The sequence below is a fragment of the Procambarus clarkii genome, chromosome 6 (assembly GCF_040958095.1).
Source record: "Procambarus clarkii isolate CNS0578487 chromosome 6, FALCON_Pclarkii_2.0, whole genome shotgun sequence".
Taxonomy (NCBI): domain Eukaryota; kingdom Metazoa; phylum Arthropoda; class Malacostraca; order Decapoda; family Cambaridae; genus Procambarus; species Procambarus clarkii.
In genome coordinates, this window is record NC_091155.1 from 40,996,159 (window position 1) to 41,012,607 (window position 16,449).

Consider the following 16,449-nt stretch of genomic DNA (forward strand, 5'->3'; position numbering starts at 1 on the left):
CCTTGTAGCCTCGGGGGTACAAGGTTACATCCTTGTAACCAGGTTGCAAGGCTGAGTGTCGGAGACGTCCCCTGGGAGTGACTGTGGTCCTTTAAGTGGACCTTTGTTATTATTATTATTATTAACTACCACAGATGTGGCCACACATGTACAAAGCTAACCAGCATATATACATTTTCTTCCGTCCTCCATGGACAGGGTTAGAGATCTGTTAAACATATAGTTCAGTGATTTATTGAACAATCAACAACAAAAGGTGATTGTAGTGCTGTTAAAATGCTAATCTAACCTACAAACATGAATACATAAATAAACAGATTTACGTCTATGCTACATAAACAGTGTTAGAGATGTCTTTTTGTTTACCTAGTGTCATTAACGCGCGTTTATAAAGGTGAAATGCCTTTGTCAATATAAAGGTGAACTGCATTGTCAATATTTATTACAGACCAAAATTCTTACAATGGCACTGTGGGAGAGATAGAATGACCCGGAGTGAGCCACAAATCATAATACAAGATTTCATTATTGCATAATTTTCGGGATAAGATTGTAGGAATTTATTTAATGGATGATTCAAAGCATTAATACGATATTTTAAAAATAAGGCTTTGTTTGTGTATGAGAATAACTTGAAGGGAGACTTAAATTTGACATAATTATAAATGTTCATCTTGTTTATATTATTTTATGTAGCTGTCAATGATAATATATGTTATAAAACAAAAATTCATGACCCCAGAAAGAAGCATGACTAATTGTTAAATGCATAATAATGTAAAAAGTCAAAGAACATAATGAAAACAGCGTCATTGGGAAAATCTTTCGTCCCCAGTAAAGCTTCTTATTGCTATATAATGTCAGCATAATGGTATGTGTCAGCATTATGCTCCGTCAGTTGTCATTCCTTAGAAGAAAACATCAAATTGTTCCCCAAAATGTAAAGCTATGGTAAGCTTATGTCCACTTGCACATTAGGCTATTCAATCTGTCATTACAATAGGCTATTCAATCTGTCGTTACAATAGGCTATACAGTCTGTTGGTATTCCCCATTTAATGGGTGAAGTGTGAAGTTCGCACTTGTTGGGACGGCACTTGCAGTTGTACGATCATCAACACATTCCCAAGTACATGGTTTGTCAGGTAACTTTTATTTCTTATATCTAAACCATTTCAAATTGTCCGTGCTACTGCGACACCTTGTTCATCTGTTCTAATTACTTGACATATTGTTGGTCTCATTCTAAGACCAGGGTCTCTTCTCCCCAAGCATGCTGCGTTAACTGCCGTGAGGCCCAGTCTATCTTATCCTGAGATGATTTTGGGGCTTTAGTGTCCCCGCGGCCCGGTCCTCGACCAGGCCTCCACCCCCAGGAAACAGCCCGTGACAGCTGACTAACACCCAGGTACCTATTTTACTGCTAGGTAACAGGGGCATAGGGTGAAAGAAACTCTGCCCATTGTTTCTCGCCGGCGCCCGGGATCAACCCCGGGACGTGCACACACTATTAATTTCAACGAGCTGTCTTCGACTTAGAAGATCATAAACGTATATCTTTCCCAGAGGCAAGACGTTACCCCCCTTGCTCTGACATGATGTATGCTGGTGAGTTATATATCATCTCTCTTCCCCAACCATCTTCCCATTATCAGTTGTTGTTTTACATTATTTACTCAGAACGAAATGTCCATGTAGCACAGGCTATAGTGAAACCCTAATCCCATTATCAGTCCCTCAATCATTTCCAGGACATAGACCGTGACACCTCCACCAGCTGCCTGTCTTATGTTCCTCTGCGCTCTCAAACTGAGGGTGTTCTGCGCTCTCAAACTGAGGGTGTTCTGCGCTCTCAAACTGAGGGTGTTCTGCGCTCTCAAACTGAGGGTGTTCTGCGCTCTCAAACTGAGGGTGTTCTGCGCTCTCAAACTGAGGGTGTTCTGCGCTCTCAAACTGAGGGTGTTCCTTGTGGTTCATCGACCGGTATATCCACCCTTCTTCTCCCGTATTCTGCGGCCCTTCATCTAAGTGTAACTATCCCAACTCCAACATTTTCTCGATCCACTGTAACCCCTTTCATGTTTAGTCCTCATTATTCTTATCAGCCTACTACTATATCCTTTGGCTTTCCTGGACAATTGTCCGTCCAGGCCAATATCCAACGTTCTCCCAGATGTCCTTGTGTCCGCTCTTGTTCTCCGTCACTACTGGAGACTAGAGGATGTTGTATAGTACGTTGCTACTGGCTTGTTCGTGTCTTGTAGCCATAAACGCAAACCTAGTTCTTCCATTTCTTCCTTCCCAGCAGGTAAGAAAGCTTCAGTTCAATCCCCGACTGTCCCCGTACCTCCTCTCGTCTCGGAGAGGGAGTCAGCCGACAACGCTTTGAAAACTCCAGGTGAAGTCTTTGATCCACAGCTTGCTGCTGACTTTGACCGCTCCTCCCAGGTGCCTTCTCCCACACTGGTCGGTGGGAGAAGGCACCTTCTTCTCTGTTGTTGTTGTTGTTATAGATTCAGCTACTCGGAACAAGTTCCAAGTAGCACGGGCTATGGTGAGCCAGTAACTTACCTGGCACACGAGCGGGGCAAGTAGCACGGGCTATGGTGAGCCAGTAACTTACCTGGCACACGAGCGGGGCAAGTAGCACGGGCTATGGTGAGCCAGTAACTTACCTGGCACACGAGCGGGGCATGTAGCACGGGCTATGGTGAGCCAGTAACTTACCTGGCACACGAGCGGGGCATGTAGCACGGGCTATGGTGAGCCAGTAACTTACCTGGCACACGAGCGGGGCATGTAGCACGGGCTATGGTGAGCCTGTTGTGGCACATGAGCGGACCTTTTTTCCACCGCCTTCTCCACTTATACCGTCTTTGCTAGATTTACTTACGCCTCTCAACGCGGATGTCACTGAACCTCATCTTAATCCTTCTTAATTCACTATTCTTCACCCTAGTTTTCCTCTTTTTTTTAGCGTTTTATTTGGTTTTGACTGTTTATTTTTCAATGGAATATGCGTAGTTTTTATGCCAATGTCCATGAACTCTAATATCTGATGTCACGGTTCTCACCACTTTGTTTACATCTTCAGGAGCTGATCCTTTGATCCTGGAGATGAATTCGAAGAATTCGTCTCCAAAAGAGGATATTTCCAGGAGATATTACGAATTCATGTATCAATAAATTTGATATACCTTTGACAGCACTTGCCTTAGTGTTTTTTTCTCAATTAGAGGTACTCAGTGCGTCCAGCGTCCAGAACCTTCAGCGACGCTTATGCTGCTATGTAGATGGCTTGATGCATTCTCTAGGTAATTACTTCACCTCTGTTCGTTCCTTGAATCATTCGATGTTCTTGAAGGGTTGTAAGCAATTTATCAGTTCGGTAAACACAGTTACCTTTCATCTAACTTTGAAGTGAAGATATTACTGAGCCATTTCACTAAAAATTGATACAACATTTTCAAATTTCCTTTGTGCTATTTCTCTGGTCATGGCGCGTGTTGAATAATAGTGCTCGTATCGAACCTTGTCCCGAATACTGGCCACTCCACATAAGTGACCCACATGCGCAGTGTCAATGGGAATATTATTTCTCATTTCGGTAAGTTGAACATTTTTACCTACTCCCAAAATTGGATATTTAGGCGAATATATATTTGAAAACATATAGTCATATTTTATAGGGTGTGAATTTGTAGAGAACTTGTCATGGGATGTGTTATCTTGATTTATCATTCTGTTCAAGATCATTTCTTCAAATACAAATTTATTCTCTAGATTTTTCTTGAATTTATTATCGAACTGTTTTGCGTACTTCCAGAAATGATCTCTTACATTGTATGGGGTTGGCATAGTCTGAGACATTGGGGCCACATGGAAGCCCATGGGGAGAGTTTTGACGTCAGTTGTCATGTAGCGGCGGAGGTCAGTAGGGTGAAGACTGGTGACTGTATACTCGTCCTGCACCAGCCCGCCCTCCCTCACCAGTTCTACCAAGGCCGTGTTTACTACACTCACAAGCCCAGAGTTGAGGCTGATTCCTTCAGAGTGACACTTCTTATGGAACTTTTGAAGCAGGGAAAGGTTTAGTATTGCAACTTTGAGGTATTCTGTTCTTACGGAAGACGGCTCCGGAGCTCCAAACGCCTGCATAATGAGAGGTTTGAACTCTTTACTCTTCCTGTCATTAAGTAAGGAATTCAACTTCTGTGGATTATTTTCAAGATTCTCTTTTACTCGTTGTGTAGTTTCATATGTCTGACTGTGGTCTAAAAGGTGACCAATCTCCTTATCATCAATTGGCTTTCCGCTCAAAGCATCATCAAGAAGTTGATGCAACAATCTAACAATCACTGCCACATCAAAACCGTCAAACGCTGCATGATGTAAACTGAACACCAGTGAATTGTGATAAGGAAACTTCTCCTTCACCTCCGGCCAATGACAGGAGGCCTCTATTGGACTTGGGACAAGCCGGACTTTCCACAGAGGTCCATCAGCCAAGTTGAAGGGAGTCTTCACAAGTTCTTCTGTTGTCTTATAAGGATCTATTCCAGCTTCCAAAACCTAAAGGAAGAAACAATCATGATAATCATTCCAATATTAATGTAACATAATTAATGTAATTGTCAAGTTTACACTTGTTGGGACAACAATGTCAAAAGCTTTATATCGGCGATACAAAAGTTTTTAATAAATGAACGAATAAGCCTGAGACAAGTAATAGAAGTCTCATAATCAGTTAATCTAGAAGCAAAAATCTACTAATTCAAAAGTCCAGATCAATTAATGTAGGAAAAGTGTGAGAGGGAAGATTTACCAGCTAGCTTCTAGACTGTGTTGGAGTGCACATCATTACTGTGCACTATAGTGCACTCTTTCTAGATTCCGTAATTCTCCCACTAAACATCTCTTGTTTAGATGAGAAGTTTGTTTGGTATCTATGTGAAGCATAGATCCAGACCTGTCCAGTGAGATTACGATGGCCGTCGTAGCTCATGTGTGAGTAGAGATATGTTGTTGTTTCAGATTTAGCTACTCTGAACGAAGTGTCCATGTAGCACGGGCTATGGTGAGCCCGTAATTGAGTTCGGTTATTCGCGATAACCTTGTTTCTGTGATATTTGGGTCTAAGTTTAAAATAGAGGTGGGGATTCCTTCTTTTTCCCTGTTTATTTATCGCTTCTGTTTTAGTGCACTGGTTTTAGTCTTGTTTTATTAACATTATCTTGGTGGCGGGTGTAGATGCAGAATGCTCACTAATGAGTCCCATTCCTCAACAGCTTTTCTAATCATTGTAGTCGCGGTGGAATGTGCATCTAATGCAGCTGCTGTCGTTGGATTAATGTTGTGTTTGATGCGCAGGGCTTCAGTACCTTCACATTCCAGTAAGTAGTGCAATAGTGGCGCCTCTGCTTCTGTTCCACAGATGTGACACTCTTTAACTATTGAGTTCATTACCTCCCAGAAGCACTTGTAACCAAGTCTGAGTCTATGTATGGCTACTGCAATGTCTCTGGATATCTTTTTGCCAGGCTTGAAAGAGTAGTAACCAGTGACTTGTTCTTACCATATCGCAGTGGATCTTCCTTCCGCTACTTTGGCTCTGTGGCGACTTTACATTACAGTTTTTGTTGTTGTTATAGATTTAGCTACTCGGAACAAGTTCCAAGTAGCACGGGCTATGGTGAGCCCGTAACTTACCTGGCACAGGAGCGGGGCAAGTAGCACGGGCTATGGTGAGCCCGTAACTTACCTGGTACAGGAGTGGTGTCCTTTTTTTTTTTACATTACAGGTTGATTGATGAAGATTAAGCCACCCAAAAGGTGGCACGGGCACGAATAGCCCGTAAGTGGTGGCCCTTTTGAGCCATTACCAGTATCAAGAGATGATACTGGAGATCTGTGGAGGTGCGACTGCACCCTGCGTGACGGGAGATGTCTCCCGCGTCTCCCAATCTGCCTGGATTACAGGCAGATTGATTGATAAAGATTAAGCCACCCAAGAGGTGGCACGGGCATGAATAGCCCGTAAGCCCGTAATGAAAATGTGTAGGTGCAGGAGGGGAGGGAAGTTGCGGTCACGGGGGGAAGGAGGGGACCAACGGCCCTCACTGGGACCAGCATCGGCTGGTAGTGTTGTGAAGCACACGGGCTCACCATAGCCCGTGCTACTTGCCCCGCTCCTGTGCCAGGTAAGTTACGGGCTCACCATGGCCCGTGAACTTGTTCCGAGTAGCTGAATCTGTAACAACAACAAGATGCTGTGAAGGCACCAGGCATCATGTGACTAGAGGGAACCCTGTAAGTGGTAGAGGCACCATAGGCTATTTGCCACATTCTTCTGTGATTGGCTAATCCAAAACTAGAGGGGACAAGCAGAGAACTCCCATCCCGCCTCACACCAGCCCAGCATTCTGGGCGCCGCTATTGTCTTGACAGGACGTGGAGAATTGTGCTTAACGACCATTTACCCACAATCTCCGTCCTCACGGCGTTAACATCAATCCGTTCTGATTCCTGCTATCGTGAATGGCCGTCAGAATACAATTTGCGCAAATGTGGAAGATTAATTTTGGATTTTGAGATAAGTAAAGAGAGTCTCGCTACATAATCACCGCAGGAGCAACAGGATTGTATTGGGAGTGATCCGTGTTGATTGTCGGCATCCATAGTCATCCGTTCTTATGACTGAGATACCTGACAGAGGAAGATATAAGGAAGGTTTCTCATTGTTTTGTGAAACCCTCCTGGTTGATACCTGGTTGATGGGGTTCTGGGAGTTCTACTGCCCAAGCCCGGCCCGAGACCAGGCTCGACTTGTGAGAGTTTGGTCCACCAGGCTGTTGCTTGGAGCGGCCCGCAGGCTCACATACCCACCACAGCCCGGCTGTGGTGATCCTGGATCCTGGATCCTGGACCTCCTGTGATAATTCGTAGAATTACGGACCACTATCTTATCTTGAGAAGTTATCTTGAGATGATTTCGGGGCTTTTTAGTGTCCCTGCGGCCCGGTCCTCGACCAGGCCTCCACCCCCCAGGAAGCAGCCCGTGACAGCTGACTAACACTCAGGTACCTATTTTACTGCTAGGTAACAGGGGCATAGGGTGAAAGAAACTCTGCCTATTGTTTCTCGCCGGCGCCTGGGATCGAACCCAGGACCACAGGATCACAAGTCCAGAGTGCTGTCCGCTCGGCCGACCGGCTCTCCACCACTAAGGTGGACATTGTTCCCCCTCACCGTGTGGCCATTTGTCTCACGACACCACATACTAGTACGAGCATCATCGCTCGTTGTGTCCGTGTACGTGCCGAGCGCTCGGAAACGTGAGAATCCGTCGTTCACCTGTCCATCACCCCGTAGAAACATTGGGGTCACACTCCGTGCTCTGCCATAGCCACGTGGAGGAAGTTTGAGTGAATCTTCCATCATCTGCCGGAAACAGTATGAGTGGTTGGTTGTGTACATGAAGGAAGAACAGATTAATGTAAGTACTCTACTGCTGTATTGGTGCTGATGTCTCTAGACTGATGTAAAATCAGGGTTCAGCTGTAGTTGTTCTGAGCACCTGTGATTGGTAAAGGAAGCAAGGCTGTGGTGGAGGGGAGAGGTGGGGACGCACCTGGAAAGAACCACCACAGTATATTGGAGGGAATTGCTGAGACCAAGTCGTTAATGTGTATGAATTACATCTGGGAACAGTTGTAATTGATCCAGGGACCATTATCAAGTCGCCCTGGACCATTATCTAGTCACCCTGGACCATTATCAAGTCGCCCTGGACCATTATCTAGTCGCCCTGGACCATTATCAAGTCGCCCTGGACCATTATCTAGTCGCCCTGGACCATTATCTAGTCGCCCTGGCCCATTATCTAGTCGCCCTGGACCATTATCTAGTCGCCCTGGACCATTATCTAGTCGCCCTGGCCCATTATCTAGTCGCCCTGGCCCATTATCTAGTCGCCCTGGACCATTATCTAGTCGCCCTGGACCATTATCTAGTCGCCCTGGCCCATTATCTAGTCGCCCTGGACCATTATCTAGTCGCCCTGGCCCATTATCTAGTCGCCCTGGACCATTATCTAGTCGCCCTGGACCATTATCTAGTCGCCCTGGACCATTATCTAGTCGCCCTGGACCATTATCTAGTCGCCCTGGACCATTATCTAGTCGCCCTGGACCATTATTTAGTCGCCCTGGACCATTATTTAGTCGCCCTGGACCATTATCTAGTCGCCCTGGACCATTATTTAGTCGCCCTGGACCATTATCTAGTCGCCCTGGGCCATTATCTAGTCGCCCTGGACCATTATTTAGTCGCCCTGGACCATTATTTAGTCGCCCTGGACCATTATCTAGTCGCCCTGGACCATTATCTAGTCGCCCTGGACCATTATTTAGTCGCCCTGGACCATTATTTAGTCGCCCTGGACCATTATCTAGTCGCCCTGGGCCATTGGTGTGTGGTTTGGTCATCGAGGTTATGTGTGTTTCTGAGTCATCCTGCTGTGTGATATTCGTTGGATGTTCTTAGTTTCCTTAGCTTAGTCTTAGTAGGATGTTCTTGTTCTTATACCAGTCTCCGTGGTGTAGTGGTAAGATACTCGCCTGGCGTTCCGCGAGCGCTTTGTCCTGGGTTCGTATCCTGGCCGGGGAGGATTTACTGGGCGCAAATCCTTAACTGTTGCCTCTGTTTAACTCAACAGTAAAATGTGTACTTGGTTGTAACAACGATTCTTCGCGGGGTCGTATTCCAGGGACCACAGGATTAAGGACTTGCCCGAAACGCTACGCGTACTAGTGGCTGTACAAGAATGTAAGAACTCTTGTATATATAAATAAATAAATAAAAACATGATAGTAAAAGTACAGAAACAATGAACAGATCTTGACAGTCATCTACAGTCAAGTACCTTACAGTTCCCTCTCATAACATGAGTACATTATCGTTCATATGAGAACCTGAAGCTATAAAATAATATAAGTTGATTTAGATATATTTTCCCATATCTGACATGGTGGTAACAGTTTATAAACATGAGCAATAATCACCTTAAAGTCTATAACAGGTTTTGGCATGTGACAATACCACCACTGATTGTCTCGTTCACGGAAGCAGGTCCTCAGCGCCTTCGTCTTGCTGTAACACACAAGAGAATACTAATTATTTTCAGTTCAATTCACTCACAATGGTGCGGTGGTCATGGTAATGTACTCACCTAATTGTGCTTGTAGGGGTTGAGCTCTGGCTCTTTGGTCCCGCCTCTCAACTGTCAATCAACTGGTGTACAGGTTCCTGAGCCTACTGGGCTCTATCATATCTACATTTGAAACTGTGTGGAGTCAGCCTTTACCACATCACTGCCTAATGCATTAATTCCATCTGTTAGCTACTCTGACACTGAAAAAGTTCTTTCTGACGTCCCTGTGGCTCATGTGGGTACTCAGTTTCCCCGTGTTCCCTTGTTCGCATACCACCCGTGTTAAACAATTTATCTTTATCTACCCTGTCAATTCCTCTGAGAATTTTGTAGGTAATGATCATGTCTCCCCTTACTTTTCTGTCTTCTAGTGTCGTGAGGTGCATTTATCGCAGCCTTTCTTCGTAACTCATGCCTCTTAGTTCTGGGACTAGCCTTGTGGCATATCTCTGAACTTTTTCAAGCTTCGGCTTGTCCTTGACAAGGTACGGGCTCCATGCTGGGGCCACATACTCCAGGATTGGTCCTACATATGAGGTATACAAGGTTCTGAATGATTCCTTACACAGGTCCCTGAAGGCAGTTCTGATGTTAGCCTGCCTTGCATACGCCGCAGATGTTATTCTTTTGAGGTGGGCTTCAGGAGACAAGGTTGGTGTGATCTCAACTCCTAGATCCTTCTCTCTCTGTCCGTTTCATGAAGGAATTCATCTCCCATTCTGTATCCTGTGTCTGGCCTCCTGTTTCCACTGCCTAGTTTCATGACCTAGTAAGGTAAGATAACCTTATCTTACTCGGGTTGAAGTTTAGTTGCCATTTATTGGACCATTCGTGCAGTCTGTCTAGGTCATCTTGTAGCCTTATACTATCTTCCTCTGTCTTAATCATCTTCATAATTTTTGCATCATCAGCAAACAATGAGAGGAATGATTCTATACCATCTGGAAGATCATTTACATATATAAGAAACAGTATGGGTCCAAGGACTGAACCCTGCGGGACCCCACTGGTGACGTCTCGCCAATCTGAGACCTCACCCCGCAGTGACTCACTGTCTTCTGTTACTTAGGTGCTCCCTTATCCAATGGAGTACCTTCCCTTCCACTCCTGCCTGCATCTCCAGCTTTGTGTTCGTTTGGGGGTGATCTTGGAAGTCTTGGGTTCGAATCCTGGTCAGGTCATATGAAGTATAGATCATATCACACATACACACATATGTGTGTATATCACGAAAATAAACACGTGATTAAGAATGTGACAATGTCAGACCACGGAGGAAAATGAAACAGGAATTTCCTTAAGTACTTTCGTATATTAAATTCCTGATTCCTTCTGAAGATGTATTTAATATACAAAAGTACTTAAGGAAATTCCTGTTTCATTTTCCTCCGTGGTCTGACATTGTCATACACATATATATGCGAAGAAGCTTGAAGGGTTCCCAAGCTAATATGCAACTGAAAACTCCTCACTCCTGAAGGATTCGAACCCCAGACAGCCAGGACTCCATACACTTTAGCGTTTCCAGTACTTTAACCACTAGGCCACACTGACAGTCAAAAAAAGATTGGAAGTCGTCAATTTGCAACTCATTTTCGGTTGCATGTTGGCTTGGAGACTTCACGAGGAAGAGTTTTCCAAATACAATTAATTGCCTTGCAGTTTATGCAAGTATATCGTACATAGGAAGCTCGTCTTTTCCTTAGATAAGTGAACTGGCTTGATGAAGTTGAACTGTGATCTGTGACCAGCAAAGGCTGTAAGTTCAATGGGGATATAGCCTCGGCTACCAATTTCTTTTGTACAGTCAGTGTGGTCAGGTGGTCAGAGTATTGGACTCGCCAGTAAGTTTTCAGCTCCTGGGGGTCTATGGTTCGCAATTTTTTTTAAACCTAAAAGGGGTTTTATATATATATATATATATATATATATATATATATATATATATATATATATATATATATATATATATATATATATATATATATATATATATATATATATATATATATATATATATATATTGTGACGATAATCTCTTTCAAGAGAGATTGAGCCTGCTCTTCCCTCCAAAGTACGTCACATCAACAGATAATATAGAAGATATATCCAGCAAGAATCTCCAAAACGTTTTGCCCAGAGAGCAAAACGTATCCAGCCCACCGGCGCACCTGCTCGCCTCCGCCACCATTAACCGGCAAACTGCTTGTCCATCGCCTGCCTGTCGCTGATTGGCTGGTGTCCAGTCGCACCTGCCCCACCACCCTCCGCCACAAGTTGATGTCTGGGCTGCAGCGACCCAGAGAAGGCAGAATATTCCAGTGCTCCTTGCAGGTGACACCTCTCATTGGTAGACTAAGCCTTGGCTTACGTGTACTAAGGGAGTTGGCAGCTCGAAGCCAATATTCCGGCATCATCATTCTTATTTACTTTGCTATTACTCACTTGTCTTAACGTAACTTTTCATTTGCCAGTGATTATTCTTATTATTTTGTTTGTTGACTTGTCTGTTATATTTTATACTCAATTTTATTCATGTCTTGTTTTTCTAACGTAATTAAAATTGCATTGTTAAATTTACTTGTGTTTTGTGTCTTCCCATTACCTTACCACAGACGAAAGTTCCAGCTTTTCTCTTTTTTTTTTCTTTATGTGACGAGGCCCTGCCCCTAGCTTTTGAAACAGCCGAACACCAACGCTTTACCGTCACAAAATATATATATATATATATATATATATATATATATATATATATATATATATATATATATATATATATATATATATATATATATATATATATATATATATCGAGAGCTTACTTGTACAAGTGTGTAAGAGCTTCATAAACCAGTTCACGGTCCAATGGCTTGTCAGAGTTGAAGACAAGGGTGAGGCCAATGATCAAGTCTCCCCTCTTGTGGTGTTCTATCATGGGCGCCACCCTGTAGTCGCCTGGGTGGAGCCAAGTGACTTCGGGGCTCTCACGCCTGTGGGAACACATCGTTCTTGACTTGAAGGTCTTATCAGATATAGAAAGATTATTGTTGGAAATTGCCCACACTATCTATCCATTTTAATTCAATATGCAAATAAAATCCTTGCTGAAGTGTGTTAACTAAATTAGATTAGATTAGATTTTTTATTCAGGTAAAAATACATACATTGAAGATGAGTTACAAACATAATGTTGGATTTCAAAATAGAGCTAGTACATACAATACCTTAAGCTCTAATACGCATAGCGCTTCAGGCAAGGTGAGGGGAAAAACACTTAGACTAAAACTTAAAAGTAATTGAGCTTAATGTATAAATCGAGTTGAAAAAAGAAAAAAGGCGAGAACATGACAGAAATCAGCAATTATATAAGTTTGTCAACAAACAGCATTGTTTAAAATAGTAAAACATGAGTTGACATTTAGAAGTAAGGTAGGCTAAATGAAGTTTATTAGGTAGTGTTTAGTTTTTATCTTAAACTGGTTGAGAGAGGTACAGTCTTTAACATGGTTGGGAAGGTCATTCCACATTCTGGGTCTCTTGATTTGTAGAGCATTTCTAGTTTGATTATGTCGTACTCTTGGGATATTAAATAGGTATTTGTTTCTGGTGTGGTGCTCATGGGTTCTATTACAACCTTCTAGGAAGCTTTAAAGATCAGGATTGACATTATAGTTTAGAGTTTTAATATATAGAGTACACGTGAGAGAATGTGCAGTGACTTAATGTCTAACATATTCAGAGATTTGAGTAGGGGTACCGAGTGATGTCTGGGGCCAGAGTTGGATATTGTCCTAATAGCAGCTTTGTGTTGAGTAATTAGAAGACGTAAATGATTTTGGGTAGTAGAACCCCAAGCACAAATACCATAGTTGAGATATGGATAGATGAGGGAGTAATAGAGAGTCACCAGGGCAGGGCGGGGTACATAATATCTGATCTTAGAAAGAATGCCAACAGTCTTAGGAACTTTTTTGGCTATTTTTAGAATGTGTTCCTGGAAATTCAGCATGTTATCGATGAGGACACCAAGGAATTTACCATAAACTTTGTTACTAAATATTAAACAAATTTAAATTAGTTAGTCATAACAGAGCTCGAGTATTTGTCAGTTTTGTTCCACAAAACAGGATTAATGATTACCGCGTAGTCAACATCTCACACCAAAACATATCTAACTAATTTTACACTAAAATCATCAGTCTTAGGGGTGAAAATAGATTAAAAATAGTTCCCTAAATTAATTGCATAGTAAGTTATAAAATAAATTAAAACAAACTCCTCCTTGCGATTCTTAATAGAAAACGCATAATGGGAGGACGGCTGGATGAGGGTCGGGACCGCCATTGTTGCTCTGATGGCTGGTACACAGAGACTTGGATCACCACAAGAAAATAACTTCCCGTGAGACAAGAACACAGTGTGAACCTTACCAATACAAGAAAGAGTTGCTGTATATTTACTGCCACGACTTTGCGACACAAGAGTGAGGTGCAAATCACCCGGTTAACCTTTAAATTTGGTTTGTTGTATGACCATATTGCTCACAGATTGGTTATCCGGTTAAGTTGCATGGGAACACACACACACACACCCGAAAGGGTAAGAATCAACCCATGTTAACAACTGATTGTTCATGAGTCACACTCCTGTGATATAATTGTTATCAGCATATTTTAGGATAAATGAACAAATCCACAAGGGCCGTGACGAGGATTCGAACCTGTGTCCGGGACCAACCCAGACACTGCCTTAATCGACTGAGCTACGACAGGTAAATTGTGACTACATTTATTTTATTTTTTATTTATTTATTTATATATACAAGAGTTGTTACATTCTTGTACAGCCACTCGTACGCGTAGCGTTTCGGGCAAGTCCTTAATCCTAATTTTTCCCCAAATACGAGCCACCAAATCGTTTAACAACCAGGTTCCCCATTTTATTGTTGGGTAAACAGAGTCTATAGTTAAGGATTGATGTCCAGTAAATCCTTTCCCAGGCCAGGATACGAACCCAGGCCAAAGCACTCGCGAAATGTCAGGCGAGTGTTTTACCACTACGCCACATGAAGTGATATCTAGACTCTTATACTACTCGACCACAAGGCTGCCATTATCACCCAGTCTGGGACTAAGTACACGTGACTGAGGAAGTGGGGTACCGAGGCCACATTCAACAAAAACACTTGAGTCCGTTTCATAAATTGAACTAACGCCAATTAGAAGTAGAATAGCCCAATAATGTATTGTTTTACGTGAACCGTTTAATTACGATGTAACCAAATTATTTGGTTATATCCTTGGATTATAATTCCAAGGGTTGTCATAGCCAGGGGGTGGTAATGAGGGACGAGCTCCCCATGACCTTAAAAAGCTCCTGTATGGCGTGCGTCTCAAATAGCTTCTGACAACCAAGTCCAACTCCTGGCCTGCACAGGTGGCTTCGTCTTTAAGTCCGGCGGAACTGCTTTTACTGACAGGAGAAGGTGCGAGGGCGTGCCTCTGGTGCCTTAAAACCAGCTGCTCCGTGTAGATGGGACTCGATAGCCTCGGAAGGCAGCTCATCTAGGGAAAGGAAAACCCTGATTCTAAACCTCCGCTGCCCTGCGGCCATACCCCTCTTTTGGGAAAGGCTTCAGGAGTCAACCTCAAGAAAAAAATCCGGAGTTGGAGACCCTAAGGCAGTTCGTTGTTGGCTTCGACCTAGTTCTGGCAGCTCCTGCGATGGTGCTGAAACCATGTGTATTGGCTTTTACCTTTCCATAGGGTAATTTCAGCAATGTAGAGAGGAGGGCACCTGCTGCATGGGTAACTGCTTCTCATCCATATTGACCTACCCAGTCTTTGCGCCCTGGAGAGGACACTCCAGCCTTGCCTCACAGCGTCGAACCAACACGGGAAGCGACAGTCTACCGGTTTTAAGTCTTCTGCTCGATTGGCGAAGAGTGTGACGTCAGGGGTTGCTTCCGACGGTGGGAGGGGTCATCGCGCCTCACTGGGCAGCTACCGCCCGCCTCAAGCTGGGTAAACCCCAGCCAATAAACTGTTGCCTCGCCACGGTCTGTTAACTTTACTGGGTGCGTGGGGTTTAGGGTGAAAACTGACAAGCGGCCCGACAACTTTGCATCAAGCAATACCAAATAATCCTAAAAAAAAAATCAACTGCCCTAAAGCTGGGCACATGGAACGTCAGGACACTGACACCAGGTTTCTCTGACGACCTGCAAGAAATCAACGACACCCGAAAAACAGCAAACTGCAGATGGATATCGTTGCTCTTAAAGAGACCAGGCTTCCTGGATCAGGATCTGTGAAAGAGAGAGAGGGCCTTCTCTTTCTTCTGGCAGGAAAAACCTCCAGATGAGACTAGAGAACACGGTGTGGGATTTGCCATCAGGTATGCACTATTGGGACACATTATACCACTGACAGGGAAACCGAATGAATTTTGTCTCTGCAACTGCACTCCCAAACAGGACCAGTCAATGTAATTAGTGCAAATGCACTAACCCTGACTTCTCTAGCAGAGGCGAAGGGACAATTCTATGATGACCTCAACAGAGCCATAGTGAGAATCCGTGTAAAGGAGCCACTGTTCATCCTCGGCGACTTGGTTCAATGCCAGAGTGGGTGCCGAACACAACTTTTGGCCCACTTGTCTGGGTCAGTTCGGCATAGGAAGGATGAATGAGAATGGGCAACGTCTGCTAGAACTTTGCTGCCATCATGATCTCTGTCACCAACACTTTCTTCGGCACAAAGCCTCAACACTAAGTATCTTGGAGACACCCCAGATCCAAGCACTGGCACCAGCTTGACCTGATTCTTACCAGACGTGCAAGTCTACCCAGCGTCAAGATTACGCGTAGCTACCAGAGTGCTGTCTGTGACACCAACCACTCCTTGGTATGTTGCAGGGTCAAGATGCAAACAAAAAAGATTCACCACTTGAAAAAGGCGGGCAGACCTCGCATCGACACCACCAAGACCCGCAATCAGGACAAGGTGGAAGATTTTGCACGTGCACTCGAGGAAGCTCTCCCTGGCCCAGCTGGGGTGTGAGAGTCTCTCAAGATTCTCCCACAGCTGACTGGAATGGCTCATTGCTGTGCACAGTGCACCGATCTTGTGCACAAGGTCCTATTTCTGTTAACCCTGGATAGTGACCTGGCATGTTGGGTATCTCCAGAATGCCCACTTAACCAGGAACACTTTTATAATATGGAGGCCGCCGTATGT

At 43.9% G+C, this 16,449-nt stretch overlaps 1 protein-coding gene across 2 annotated transcripts in view; it reads right to left on the reverse strand.

The window, feature by feature from the left end:
- Positions 1–218: 218 nt before the first annotated feature.
- The window catches only part of LOC123754205 (uncharacterized), a 34,430-nt gene continuing 18,199 nt past the window's right edge, over positions 219–16,449 (reverse strand). Inside the window, exons 3-6 of one of the 2 annotated variants that reach the window (XR_011223571.1) lie at positions 12,034–12,201; positions 9,063–9,150; positions 2,485–4,572; positions 219–2,452 (exon numbers count right to left, since the gene is read on the reverse strand). Coding sequence is in view for 1 of the 2 variants with exons in the window: in XM_069308724.1 (XP_069164825.1) it covers positions 3,430–4,572; positions 9,063–9,150; positions 12,034–12,201 (1,399 nt within the window). In the remaining variant the exon portion in view is untranslated. Of the gene's footprint in view, positions 4,573–9,062; positions 9,151–12,033; positions 12,202–16,449 lie in introns of both variants that reach the window. The other variant, XM_069308724.1, reaches the window with a different exon arrangement.